We start from the raw sequence: 13799 nt of genomic DNA, 5'->3' as shown, positions 1-13799 counted from the left end.
TTGACCGCCAAATCTGAGGTTGCTCCGACGGTCCGTCACTTCTGCACCATGGTTCGTACTCAGTTTGGCCGAGGTATTCAGCACTTTCGCTCCGATAACGCCCGGGACTTCGTCAACACCGAGCTGGCCACGTACTTTGCTGACCATGGGATTCTCCACGAGTCCTCTTGTGTGGCCACCCCGGAACAAAACGGTATGGCAGAACGTCGGATCGGGTATGTCACGTCGACCGCCCGTACCCTTCTGCTGAACTATTCTGTTCCGTGGGCGTATTGGGGTGAGGCGGTCTTAACAAGTACCCATCTCGTAAACCGTCTCCCCTCCCAGCCCCTCGGGTTTGTCAGCCCACTGGATCGTCTCTCCACGGTGTTCCCCCATCTCTCACTGCGGACTGGACTCCTCCCTCGCATCTTCGGGTGCACGGCGTACGTCCACGATACGGCTCCCACTTGCACGAAGCTCGATGCTCGAGCTCTCCGGTGCGTCTTCGTCGGGTACGCTTCTCTCCAGAAAGGTTACCGTTGCTACCACCCTCCGTCTCGGAGATTTTTCATCTCGGCAAACGTCACCTTTGCCGAGCATGAGTCTTACTTCGGTGATTCTACCTCGCCACGCCTTCCGCTGGTTGAGGCGTCTTCGACTCCTTCCTTGGAACCCTTTCCGTTTGTGGGACCCATTCCTCCACCGTCGCCGTTCCCAGCCACCTTCTCTCCCTTGCCTCCTACCGTCTCACCTCCCGGTGCACCGTATCCTCCCCCTAGTGCACCTCCTAACCCCGGGAAGTCCATCTCTCACCTCGGGGAGCTACCTCCTACTCTTGGTGCACCGTATCCTTCTCCTAGTGCACCATCTTCCCCCGGGGAGCCTCCCCCTACCCCCGGGGAGCTATCTTCTTCTCCCTCCTTTGCTTCCGCTCCTCCGTCGGACGATGCGTCACCCTCGTCTACTGATGATGATGCTCAGTTGGGATGGCCTATCGCCCTTCGGAAAGGGGTTCGTTAGTGCACTCGCACACCTCTCTATCCCTTATCTCACTATCTCTCTTTTGATTGGCTAAGCCCTTCCTACCGGTCCTTTCTTTCTCACATCGAGTCGCATCCCCTCCCTCGTCGCCTATCCGATGCTCTTGCTTCTCCTCATTGGAAAGCGGCGATGGATGAGGAGATGCAGTCCTTGCTCAAGAACCACACTTGGGAAGTCGTCCCACTTCCTCCTGGCAAGAGGGCGGTGGATTGCAAGTGGATTCATGCCAAGAAGCATCATGCTGATGGTACTCTCGAGCGCCTCAAGTCTCGACTTGTGGCTCGGGGTTTACTCAGTCGTATGGCGTGGACTACTTCGAGACCTTCTCTCCTGTGGCGAAGATGGAAACAGTCCGTCTCCTCTTGGCGCTTGTGGCTCATTCCGACTGGCCGATACGACAGTTCGATGTGAAGAATGCTTTTCTCCACGGGGACTTGACGGAGGAGGTGTACATGCAGCCACCTCCCGGGTATACCCTTGGCCCCCCGAGCATCGTTTGCCGGCTGCGGAAGTCTCTCTATGGACTGAAACAGTCACCGCGGATGTGGTTCGGTCGGTTCTCTTTGGTCATGAAGACCGAGGGCTACACTCAGAGCAATGGGGATGACTCCCTATTCTTCCGTCACAGTTCCGCGGGTGTCTCCATCTTGGCCATGTACGTCGACAACATCCTCATCACGGGGTCCGATTCTGCAGAGGCCGGCCGCCTCAGCTCTGCGTTGGCCAAGGAGTTCAAAATCAAGGCCCTCGGGCCTCTTCGCTACTTCCTCGGCCTTGAGGTGGCCTACTCCCCCCGGGAGATCTTTGTGTCACAGCAGAAGTATGCAGTTGACCTACTGGCCTTGACTGGAATGACTGAGTGTGCAACGGTTACTACTCCCATCGACCCTAACGTCAAGTTGGGTAAGGGGGAGGACTCAGCACCGGTGAACGCATATCAGTACCAGCAGGTGGTGGGGAAACTCCTGTACTTGACCCACACCCGCCCCGACATCAGTTTCGCCGTCAACCTCCTCAGTCAGTTCATGCACTCTCCGCAGGAGATCCATCGTCAGGCGGCCAACCGGGTACTTGCTTACCTAAAGGGCTGCCCCGGGAAGGGCTTGTTCTTTCCTCGGAGTATGGAGCAGACCGTGAAGGTGTACACTGATGCGGACTTTGCCGGCTCAGTTGTGGACTGTCGTTCCACCACGGGGTACTGCACTTTTGTCTTCGGCAGTCTTGTCAGTTGGAAGAGCAGCAAGCAGGACAAAGTGTCCCATTCCAGTGCTGAAGCCGAATACCGGGCACTCGCCGATGGGGCCTCTGAAGGCCAGTGGATATACGGAATTCTCCATGACCTTCGTGTGGAGTATTCCGGCCCGATCCACTTCTACCGCGACAACAAGTCGGCAATCGCCTTGGCAAAGAACCCTGGCCAACAGGGACGGATCAAGCATATGGAACTCCACCGCTACTTCTTCAAGGAGCGCGTGGACGAGGGCATCTTTGACTTGGAATTTGTTCCATCCGCTGATCAAGCTGCTGATGTCCTTACCAAAGGACTATCTCGACCTCTCCTGCAACGTGCAGTGTCCAAGCTCGGCATGGATGACATCCATACTTCGCTTGAGGGGGGGTGTTAGTGAGATAGTCAGCCATATGGGCTAATGGGCCCTATTCTATAAGCCCATTAGCCCTCTTATCATTCTCTCCCTCCTAGGGTATATGTATACCCAGCCATGTACTCTATTGAGTTATGTCATTATCTTCTTCCTTCCTCTCTTGACACAAACCAAGTGGTTCTTGAGTTCAATTTGTCTTTCGCTGTCCAAATCGGCTTTCATCTCTCTACGTCTGTGGGAACTAATGATGGGGTTTGTATTTCTAATCTGTTTCTAGATTTATATATAATTGTGCTTGGGGTTTGTCCACCTATTAAAGGGTAGACAAACAAAGCGGTTTTTCATTGATTGTAATTTATGTATCCATCCATCTGTCACCCCGCATCTGTTTACCTCTCTTCACAATATTTTCTCATCTACTATACTCTTCTTCCTCTCTTCACAATATCCCGTTCTCAGGGTCATCTCGAGTTTCTGTTGACATGTATCAAAGAGGACATGGGGTTCAAGGGTGGCAAACCTGTCGCTGCCTGCGTCATATACAAATTTCTTCTTCAGATTCATGCATTTGAGGCAGAGGTGACACCAATTTTTGACGGCATTATTGAAGGGATCAATGGCGTTATCAAGGTGCCTGGAAAAAAAGTCTCACCTAAAATCGATAATTTGTTGAGCATTAACTTATTAATAATCTGGTGGTGCTTCATAGAAGAACATAATATAAGTGGTGTTTGGTTTCAGGATACGGAAGAACATAATTTGATGGCATACTGGCTATCCAATACATCGTCGCTTCTCTGCCTCTTACAGAGCAACATTCGTTTCGATGCATTCTTTACTTCTCCGGCACGAGCAGTCTCAAGCTCGCCTGGCCTGGGCAAAGGAAGAGTTTTGCAGGTGGTTGTAGTGTTTAGTTCTGTCGACTTTCCTTATTATCTTGCGGTTTTCTATTTTCCATGTAAGCTTCCTTTTTGTGTTATTTCTTATGTTTTCTGAGGTTCCCAGGACCCGAAATACCGACTCAAGAATTATGAAGAGAGTCCTCTTTTGGACGCTCGCTACCCTGCTGTCCTATTTAAGCAGCAGTTGACCGGTTGCTTGGAGAAAATATTCGGGTTGATTCGTGACAGTGTGAAAAGTGAGATTACCTCACTCCTAGCCGCTTGTATTCAGGTAAGTTGTGCGATGAGTAGATCACTGTTTTTAAAGATGGCTCATCTTTTACTATATCGATTTTTGTTATCGTCAATTGTTTGATGGCAGATGATATAATTCATTTCGAATGATCAAGCTTTTATTTTTTTCTTTTTACTTCAAAGATGCCGTACGTAGCAATGAATTACTGATAATATGCGACATTTCAAAGTCCTTGAATGATAAATGAGTGATTTGTTTTGCCAGGTTAATCATCAAAAAAGTTATTTGATCTTTTCATGTTTTTTTTCTTCTTATCATCACAGGCTTCAAAGATATTGCGTTTTTTTCTTTTTTTGTTTTTTGTTCTCTTCAATTGTTTGATTACTGGGATAAGATCTATGCTGTGTGATAATATATCATAAGCTTTTTTCTTCTTTTTTTTAATTTCAAATATGCCTCATATGTCATGGAATTACCACCAATATGTTGCACTTACAGAATCTTTGAATGATGGCTGCGTGGTTAGTTTTTTGTTCTTGATATTATCGCAAGTTTTTCCTGTTCTTCACTTCAAAGATGCTGCGTCTTTCTATTTTTTGTTGTTTTTATCATCAATAATTGATAACTGCGAAATAATTCCTATTGAATGAAGGCCCCAAAAAGCCCGAAGATATCAAATGGGAGGGTGCAGAGATCATCCAACGGCCTATATCAACTGCCCTACAGTCATTGGGAGGGCATCGTTCAACTTCTTGAACAGTTCGTAGAGCGATTACGCCTCAACCATGTCTGCATCATCAATGTTTCTTAATTCAATTTAAAAAAAATATATTAATTCTTAAGTTACTGTTATAATCCATTTAGTGAACATTGTCTGCGATAAAATTTTCCACAGGTCCCCTCATTCTTCATCCGGAAACTTGTGACCCAAGTCTTCTCTTTCATCAACGTCCAGCTCTTCAACAGGTGAGACGTTGGCTTTTCATACTCTTATTTTTTTAATTTCCTTTTCCTTTGGATCTTAATTTGATTTATTTATGCTCTTATTTAGTCTGCTGCTACGTCGGGAGTGCTGCTCGTTCTCCAATGGGGAGTATATGAAATCGGGTCTAGCTGAGCTGGAGAAGTGGATCAGTAATGTCACCGAGGAGGTACTCAGGCCGTTCTGTCTTGACTTGATTGCTTTCCCACGCTTGGTCACGTCTCGCCACATGTGAAACTTGGTTTCCGCAGTTTGCAGGAACTTCTTGGCACGCGCTCAAGTACATTCGACAAGCCGTCGGTTTCTTGGTACTTTTTTAATTTCATTTTAGGGTCTTTTATTTTCAACTTTAATCAAGTGATTTTCCAGTAAATACTCGTTTCCCTTCATATAAACTTAACAGGTGATACACCAGAAACGGAAGAAGTCCCTGAACGAGATCAGACAAGATCTCTGCCCGGTATGCTTCGTTTTGCCTGACATGTATGTAGCATTATTTATTCCATTAAAAATTTTTTATATTAATATCTTAAAATTCTGCTGGTAGGCTCTGACTATCCGACAAATATACCGCATATGCACAATGTACTGGGATGACAAGTATGGCACGCAAAGCGTCTCAAACGAGGCAAGAACACATTAAAAATCCTTTTTTTCTATTTTTGGAAATTCTTAATTGCGGGATTGATTGTTCAAGTTCTTTAAATAATTCAGCTGATGTCCTTTGGATCGTATTCTTTGCCAGGTGGTGGCTCAGATGAGGGACTTGGTTTCTAATCAGTCCCAGGATATTTCCTCCAACTCCTTCCTCTTGGATGAGGACATGAGGTATCCATCTATCTCTATCTTTATCTCTATTTGTTTATGGATTATGTATATATATATCTCAATCTAATTTTTTAATTTACCTCAAACAATCTACAGTTTTCCATTTTTCTTTATACATCTCCCTCCCTCACTCAAACTAATTATTTCCTATTTCTCTCCCTCTTTCCCCCGTCTCTCCGTCTCTTTTTTTATTTCTATCTCTACACATTTTATCTCAGTTTCACTATCTATGTTTAACCCCATCATGTTTCTCTTTCTTCCTCTCCCCTGTCAATCCTCTTTGGATACCTCTCTTTAATTTATCTCTCCAGTGACATGGTAACTTGTGTTTTGGGCTGAACAGCATTCCCTTCTCGACTGAGGACATATCAAAAGCAATACCCTCAGTGGACGTGGAGGACGTTGACCTGCCTACCTCGCTGCGTGAATTCCCCTCTGCACAGCTCCTCCAGGGGACCCAACATCATGTCCCTTAACTTATACAATAGATAAAATATTCACATTGATAGATATGTTCAGTATGTACAAATAAATCAATTGGATCATATATTCTAGTCAATTTCAGCTCCCAGCATTCGTCAGAAACGCCAACCGCCACCACCGCCGCCACCGCCACCACCAGAGAGGGTCAGGCCACGATCGTACATCCGCTGGATCTCTTCCCTGTACTCTGTCAGCGAACGTCCAGAGATGGCCGGCGAGATTTCGACCACATCTCCCATCTTCAACAGCATCTTTGGATCGCCAATTGGTTGGCGGTTGAGCTTCGGCCTCAGCTCCTCCTTAACAGGAACACTGTTTCCGCTGCCCCGCCCCACTCTCTCTAACAAGTCCCCAACCGTTGAGTTTGCCGGCAACTCCTGCACTGACATCTACACCAAGCCAACAGTTAATAACACGAGTAAATATATTCGGAGAAGAATTTTCTTATTCTTTTGTTACCTTGTCGTTCTCCAGGGCGATGACGAAGACAGGACCATCATGGCCGGCACGGGGGTGGTGGGAGAAGGGGCAGTCTCCAGAGTGAGCAGGGAAGGGGCAGGGAGCCCGGCCCAGACCGGCGGCAGCGCCGGGCCGGGCCTGGGCCATGGCCTCGCACTGCCAGGAGAGGACCCACCTGGCCCATTCCACCATCTGGAGCACGAACGAAGCGTACTTCGAGTCCCCTTCCTTGTACCGCCAGTGCGCCGCGAAGCCAAACTCTGCCTGCGTGTGCATCTCCTTTGTCCTGATCTGCACTTCCAACGGCACCATGTCCTGGCTCATCACCACTGTGTGCAGGGACTGGTATCTGCCCTCCAATGCCATATGGGTCAATGAGATTGCTAGATTGATAAGAGGACGATATGTAGATGGATGGATGGAGAGATAGATAGCCAGATAGATAATAAGAAGATTATGTAGATGAATGGATGTTCAGAAGATTGATGGATGCAAAGATAAATTGATAGATGGCTGGAACCATAACCGAATCGTAGATGCATGGGAAGAAAGATAAAGATGGATGAGGATGAAGATATGTAGATTAGTTCATGTATGGATGGAAAAATAGAATGCTGGGTGAATGCATAGATAGTTAAATGGATATACATACATATATATATATATATATATATAGATAGATAGATAGATAGATGGCTATAATGATTTGCAGGGGAGGTGCAATTGGATGGATGGATGGATGGATGGATGGACGGAGAGATAGATTACCCGTTATATTTAGGTTTGGTGATGTAATCCTTGAGCTTGCCCGTGACCTTGGGCCACAGGGTGTGGACAATTTCCAGCGCTTTGTAGCAATCCTTCTCGTCCTCGACGATCAGACGCAGCCCATTAATGTCGTGTATTTCATTCATCGACAGCTTCTTTCTGAAACCAGATGATGACCATAAAGTTAAAGAGCGATAAAAACATGCATGTGAGAGATCAAGACAGAGATACGAGGAGAGAGGCATACTTGAGCATTTTGGAGTAAACGCTGTATAAGCTCTTGTGGCGGCCGGAGAGGACATGATACGAGATGCCCCGATCATTGAGAGCCCGTTCGAGTCTTTCCTTGGCAGAAGAAATAGTGGCCTCGTCGAAGGACTCGAGAATCTTGGAAGAGAGCTCTTTGTGCTCATCCGGGTTGAGATGCTTGAAGCAGAGATTCTCCAGCTGCTGCTTCCAGCTGTAGATTCCCAGCCGATTGGCCAGAGGCACAAAAATCTCCAAAGTCTCCTTTGCAAACCTCGTCTGCTTGGCCATGGGTAGGGCATCCAGAGTCATCATGTTGTGCAGTCGGTCCGCGAGCTTGATGAGCACTGCTCTCGCGTCGGTCATGGCCAGGAACATCGTGTGCAGCCTGTCCGCCTCCGCCATCTTATTCGCGGTGTTGTTCTCTCGGGCAAGCTTGCTCAGATGGCTCAGCTTCGACACCTGCACTGATTGATAACATGTGAGTCATGCATCATAACATCATGAATTTACAATATTAGTTCTTTCTTAAATGTTACTGAAAGGAATTCAGAAAAAGAGTGATTTCACAGCATGTGATTCAGGCTTCGTAACCATACACATTAAGCACCTTAATTCATTCTAAGATCTGCTAGATTCCTACGGTATTTGCATTCATTCTAAAATATTCTACAAACAAATTGAGGTATCATAACATCAAGCATTCATTCAAAATTAATCTAGAATCAGGTGAATCTATAATATTTCAATTATGCATGAATTGGAGTCTCAAATAAACGTACCACTAAAATGGGGAAAAGGCTAAACAATAGAGACCCAATTAGAAGAACGAAGGGACATACCCCTTCAACGAGGTCGGCGATCTTCGCTCCAAAAGTCAGGGAAATGTAGTCGTAGTTGATGAAGGAATCATCAAGGGTGTCGTGCAGAAGACCGGCGGCGACGACAGTCGAGCTCGCGCCAACTTTCGCCAGGAGAACAGCCGTCTCCACGCAGTGCTCCAGATACGGGTCTCCGCTCGCTCGCATCTGCAACAATAGCCACCAGAAAGAGCCAATTCAGCAGCAAGATCAATGATGGGCATTCACCTGAGAAGGAAACCAAGGGAGGAATGTTCACCTGCCCACGGTGAGCCTTCTCGGCTTCATAGAAAGCTTTGACGACGAACTCGTCGTAGAAGATCTTATGCCTGGACTGCGCCCTGGCAAGGATGTCCTTCGCATACGCCTCGCAGCCATCATCGAGGAGCCCGTCCTCAATGTCAAAGGAGAAGTCATCAATGTCGAGCACAGAGCGGCGAGGCATGGAGAAGCTCGGCGTGTCGTACTCCAAGCAAGAGCTCAGGGCATTCCTCACAAAGCTTCGGAAGAGCCGCTCCCGCCCCGCCCGTGGATCCGAGGTGCACCAGTCGCGAGATCCCCGGAGTGATTGGGGGCTCCGAGACGAATGCCCGGCAGCGAGAGAGCTGCTGCTGCTGCTGCAGGACACTGAGGCCTGGAACACCGAGACGGGGCTCTGGTCTCGGTGCCTGAAGCAAGACTGGTAAGGGGAGAACGACGGGTATGAATATGATCCACCCATCTCTTCCCCTCGGTCGTGCCAGAGAGACCCAAGCTCCTCGGCCGAGGTGGCGCCGTGCCGGGCCGGCGCAGCAGAGAACAAGCACGTCAGCCCACCGGCAATTGGCTTCGGCATCGCCGCCGCCGGCGCTGCCCTTGTGTTCAAGGGCTCGTAATCGGCCGACCCATTCGCCGAGATCACGCCGCCGTGGTGGGATCCTGAGCAGACCCCGCCTGGTGGGCTTGCATACAGAGCAATTGCAGGAACAGACATCTTCCCAAGATCACAAATTCAAGCCTGCCCACCAGAGATCGATTGATCAAGGCTCTTCCCAAGATCACAAATTCAAGCCTGCCCACCAGAGATCGATTGATCAAGGCTCTTCCCAAGATCACAAATTCAAGCCTGCCCACCAGAGATCGATTGATCAAGGCTCTTCCCTATGTCAAAAATTCAAGCCCGCCCAACAGAGAACTATTGATGAAGGCTCTTCCCAAGATCACAAATTCAAGCCTGCCCACCAGAGATGGAGAGATGAGTGCTCTTCCCAAGATGAGCGATTCAATAAGACCAGCCAGAGATGGAGAGATGAGGGATCTTACCAAGACCGGAGAATTCAAGCCAGCCCACCGAAGATAGCGAGATGACAGCTACCTCGCAAGATCAGAGATTCAAGCCTGCCCACCAGAGACGGATAGATGAGGGCTCTTCCCAAGATCAGAGATTCAAGCGTACCCAACAGAGAGGGAGAGTCGAGGGCTCTAACCAAGATCAGAGATTCAGGCGTGCCCACCAGAGATCGCAAGATGAGGCCTCCTTCCCAATATCAGAGATCCAAGCTACAGGTATCCAAGACAATCAGCTTCCCTTTTTGAAAACCCAGAGAGAGAAGAAAACAAGGAAGGGGAAGCGGACGAATCAACAGTCCACAGATCACGCGGTACAGATGAAACCCCTAGAAGAAGAAACCCGGAAGGATCCCTAATTCTGGAAACCCAGTCAAAATCTGGCAATCCCCAATTTAGAGAGAAAAAACCAAGAAAAAAACCGATAATCCAAGAAACCAGCAAACTCACTTACTCCTTCTCTTCCTTCTCCGTCGCCTTGTTCTTCTTCTGAATCGCCCTCTTTCTCTCTCTAGACCGGGTTTCTTGCACGGTTCCTCGCGGGAGTTGCTCTCCGCCGTCGGCTGTTGCTTTCTCGACAGGAAAGAATCGTCGCAAAAGACTATCCCATCCTCGCATCCCCACCGTTCATCTCGAGCTTACTTTCGATCTGAGCCGTCGGATCGGTTGACACGGCGGGCGAATCCTTGTAGAAAAATCTGGTCCTGTCGTTGATGATGGGATCCGACGGTCCACGTCACTCACGAGCGAAACTGCAACTCGGCACGTGCGGAGGCGGCTTGCCACGTGCCGGCTGCGCCTTACACGGGTTTGACACGTCGACGGCGGCGTAAGCTGGATATGGTTGAATCTATGGCCAGTCACGTTGGCCTCTTCTCCGCTTGCCACGTACCCCACTGCGCCGTCTTCCCAGCGAGTGGTTCTTAGTGGGTCGGAGGCGGATCTTTTCTTGAATCTTCAAAGGCGGCGGTCTGTCCTCCACGTGGCGGTCAACCAAAAACGTTGACTTAGGGTGGGACCCATTTCTTGGTGGGTTTTTTCTCCATGGGGGGAGAACGTGTCACATTAGAAGCCGTTTCTGTGGGGATCAAGTTACGAAGTCAATTCATCTTCATGTTACGAAGTCAACAAGGCTAAATACGACCAGCTGTCACCCATTGAATCTTAGTTGGCTCTGTCGTTTGTCAACTGTTCCTCGACTGAAAACTCTTCCACTAGTCTTTGCTTGGCTGGAGATAATCCCATATTTAACCCATGACTTTTTTCCAGTGGTTAGTAATATCATGAGTTGATATCTTCTGAATTGTATTTTTTAGTGCAGATTATTTAGTGTTGTATTATGCATGTTATCATATCGTTTAATGGTCAAATTTCATGTTCTGAAGAAGTGTATGACTTCCCCCTGATTTTTGTGTTTTCACACTACTTACATCAAACTAACATTGACATGGGTTTATTATATGGAAACACATGTTTGAAGCATGTGAGAACCATTTGTGACGTTGTGGATTTGATGGTTTCGTGATTGTATGGAGACACACTATGGGAAGTCAGCGAATAAAGGCGTTACACCATGATTAGACTGATTAAAGGGGGTGGAAAATTTTGTGCCACTAAAGCAAGCTAATCATAATAATTGGAGATGCATTGCTAAAGGCAGACATGCCAACGTCGTGAAGAAGAATAGACATATTGTTTTCCTAAATCAAATCAAGGAGGGCAGAATTGTCCAGATTTCCTTCTCTCGTTTTTCAATCCATATATCAAGTGTGGCAACAAAATGTAGATTTATATTTAACAGTTGCCTCCAGTAGTGGTTGACCAACAAGAAAGATGATGGCTAGATATCAACTTTTGATTTAGCAAGTTCTTCCATTTTCTCTTTTAATTCATCTTGATAGTTACAAGATGCTATGACACGGGAAAAATTGTACATGTCCTTGATTGAATGAAAGTTAGATATAAGAATTACCTTGTATCATAACCATTAATTGGATTTCATGACACAAAAGGCACATAAATTACCTTGTATTTTTACACTAGCACATTGATTTGGAGCGGCTACTTTCCACCAAAATACATTTTCTAGTAGCCTAGATCTAGACTATCTTCGATCCTCAAAAAAAGAGTAAGACATTCTTTATCATTATGATATTTTCTCCATTCATCTCGTATATCTCTGTGTTATTTGTACCAAATTCATTCCTATTTTCTGAAAAAAATCAGATCAATTAAAAATATTCTTTTAGATTGTTTAAAAAACTCAATGGAATACTCTATATCCATTGTTTAAGGTGAACAATACATTTTATTTCATGTCTCATTAAAATGATTATTTTCATATGGAAAATGAGAGTACTGATCCGCTTTGTTGACTAATGCACATATCATATTCAACCATTAAATGTTTGGGGGAATTCAATGATTTTGAAAGGTAGTCATGGTCCTAATGCTTGGTTCTATCATGTTTTGTTAACCGATGAAAAATTAATATTGAATCAAAAGTATTCAAATAGCTACATTTTGGATAACCAGGATAAGAACCTTAATACTATCTAGTTATATAAATATATATAATCTAATTGGTATTTATTTGCATTAATTCATAACATCTCATCATACATATAATTTTTATTAATTCTTACACGTCACCCACTGTAGAGTTTTCAACATAGCATCCTCCCATCCACGGCGAATGTAATTTCAGTCATGAAAATTCTGATAGATCAGCTATGAATAGGTAAAAAAATAACTAAGAAACATTGTAGTTTTTCTAGTTCATTTTTCTTGTCTTTTCACCGCATCTCAAAGATATCTACATCAGATGGTGTGGTGTTTTGATGATACCTACCCTTATTGGCTAAAATTCATGTATTTATTATTATCCTCATTTCTTCTCCTCATGTAGACATGGATGGTATTCATGAACCTATTTCTGGATATATTATTTGGAAGAAGCATATGTTGACAAGTAGTTATAAAATGGTGGCCACAACCTATGATCCAAATAACATTTGTGTAGGGGAATCAAGTACAATTATAATAGAACTTTTAAAACAAGATCGAATGGTGATGTAATCACCTTGTGCAGAATCAGAACCTCTATCATTTGATCCATTGAACAACATGTTACAGGCTGCACTAATTTCTGACTTCCATAAAGGTTCATGCATCCTCGATACGCTGGATATTCTTTTTTTTCTATGCAATATTCATCATCATTGATTTTTTATGATACTCTTGTTGTTCCTATTGTCTCAAAAAAGGAGGGAATCTGAGGAGATAGGGGTAAGGAGGAGCACTCAATGAAATACTTGCATGTGGATTTTGTTCTTGCAGATTTATCAGTTTATACTTTAATGAGATTTTTCATTAAATCTTGTAAACTAAAGAATATCCTTGAACATCTAATAAACATTATATGTAAACCTTTAGGCCCATGTACCAGTCTAGTTAATGGCTCCATAAGCCCCATAATTACTCATTGGATAATCCGATTAAATTAAATATATACATATATATTACCTAATGTTGGATGAATCTAACCCAATCGATGGGTTGAGTTATGACTACAACGACTTAGGATATAATTAACCATCTAATGAATATGCTACAATCTGCCAAATATTTTTAATTTAATAGATAAGCATTTATCTCATAATTTGGTTACAATTACCTTCTTCCATAATAAATTGTTGAGGAGGTGACTTTCCACGAACATTCTAAAGCTTCGATCAAGCATATAAAGGAGACATACCATCCTACAATCAAAGGAATTTTCAAATATTTGGTCTTATTGTTATAATTTATTTATGGTATTAGAAAACCTATTTCCACTCATTAAGCATAATTGAATTTCATTTTCTTATGCTGCATACGCAAGCATATTTTCCTCAACCCTAAGGAGAACAAACCTCTCATATATGTTTGGTGAAGAATCTACAAAGGGAGATAAGTGAAACTGGAAGTCTACCACGTGTGTCATGATCACGAGTTTTTTAGTGTCTCACTTGAGAATATTGATGAGCCAGTATGCAATTCACCTGTAGCACGTAGTACATGAACATGACCAATCTAGACATT

At 45.1% G+C, this 13799-nt stretch overlaps 2 protein-coding genes across 4 annotated transcripts in view; one reads left to right on the top strand and one right to left on the bottom strand.

Moving 5' to 3' along the window:
- Positions 1-6510, top strand: part of LOC144713700 (protein OPAQUE1-like) — a 70598-nt gene extending 64088 nt beyond the window's left edge. Inside the window, exons 28-38 of one of the 2 annotated variants that reach the window (XM_078588368.1) lie at positions 3087-3257; positions 3369-3524; positions 3633-3800; positions 4417-4551; positions 4660-4730; positions 4816-4915; positions 4998-5054; positions 5150-5206; positions 5294-5374; positions 5492-5574; positions 5918-6510. In XM_078588368.1, the coding sequence (XP_078444494.1) occupies positions 3087-3257; positions 3369-3524; positions 3633-3800; positions 4417-4551; positions 4660-4730; positions 4816-4915; positions 4998-5054; positions 5150-5206; positions 5294-5374; positions 5492-5574; positions 5918-6050 (1212 nt within the window). In that variant the 3' untranslated portion in view covers positions 6051-6510. Of the gene's footprint in view, positions 1-3086; positions 3258-3368; positions 3525-3632; positions 3801-4416; positions 4552-4659; positions 4731-4815; positions 4916-4997; positions 5055-5149; positions 5230-5293; positions 5375-5491; positions 5575-5917 lie in introns of those variants that run through there. The other variant, XR_013584125.1, reaches the window with a different exon arrangement.
- RSH3 (RELA/SPOT homolog 3) lies at positions 6026-10314 on the bottom strand. Of its 2 annotated transcripts, none has more exons than XM_078588369.1 (9): positions 10171-10314; positions 9857-9929; positions 9693-9767; positions 8650-9603; positions 8373-8558; positions 7532-7992; positions 7285-7443; positions 6517-6865; positions 6026-6446 (listed from the first exon to the last, which is right to left on the bottom strand). In XM_078588369.1, the coding sequence occupies exons 4-9, from the start codon at positions 9361-9363 to the stop codon at positions 6153-6155; spliced, it is 2163 nt and encodes a 720-aa protein (XP_078444495.1). In that variant the 5' UTR covers positions 9364-9603; positions 9693-9767; positions 9857-9929; positions 10171-10314; the 3' UTR covers positions 6026-6152. The 2 variants fall into 2 exon arrangements, with proteins under 2 accessions (XP_078444495.1, XP_078444496.1); XM_078588370.1 differs by having other exon boundaries at positions 10167-10286.
- Positions 10315-13799: the final 3485 nt, after the last annotated feature.

Source organism: Wolffia australiana, chromosome 16, assembly GCF_029677425.1.
Source record: "Wolffia australiana isolate 7733 chromosome 16, ASM2967742v1".
NCBI classification, from domain to species: Eukaryota; Viridiplantae; Streptophyta; class Magnoliopsida; order Alismatales; family Araceae; genus Wolffia; species Wolffia australiana.
This window is presented reverse-complemented; position numbering and strand designations above follow the sequence as displayed.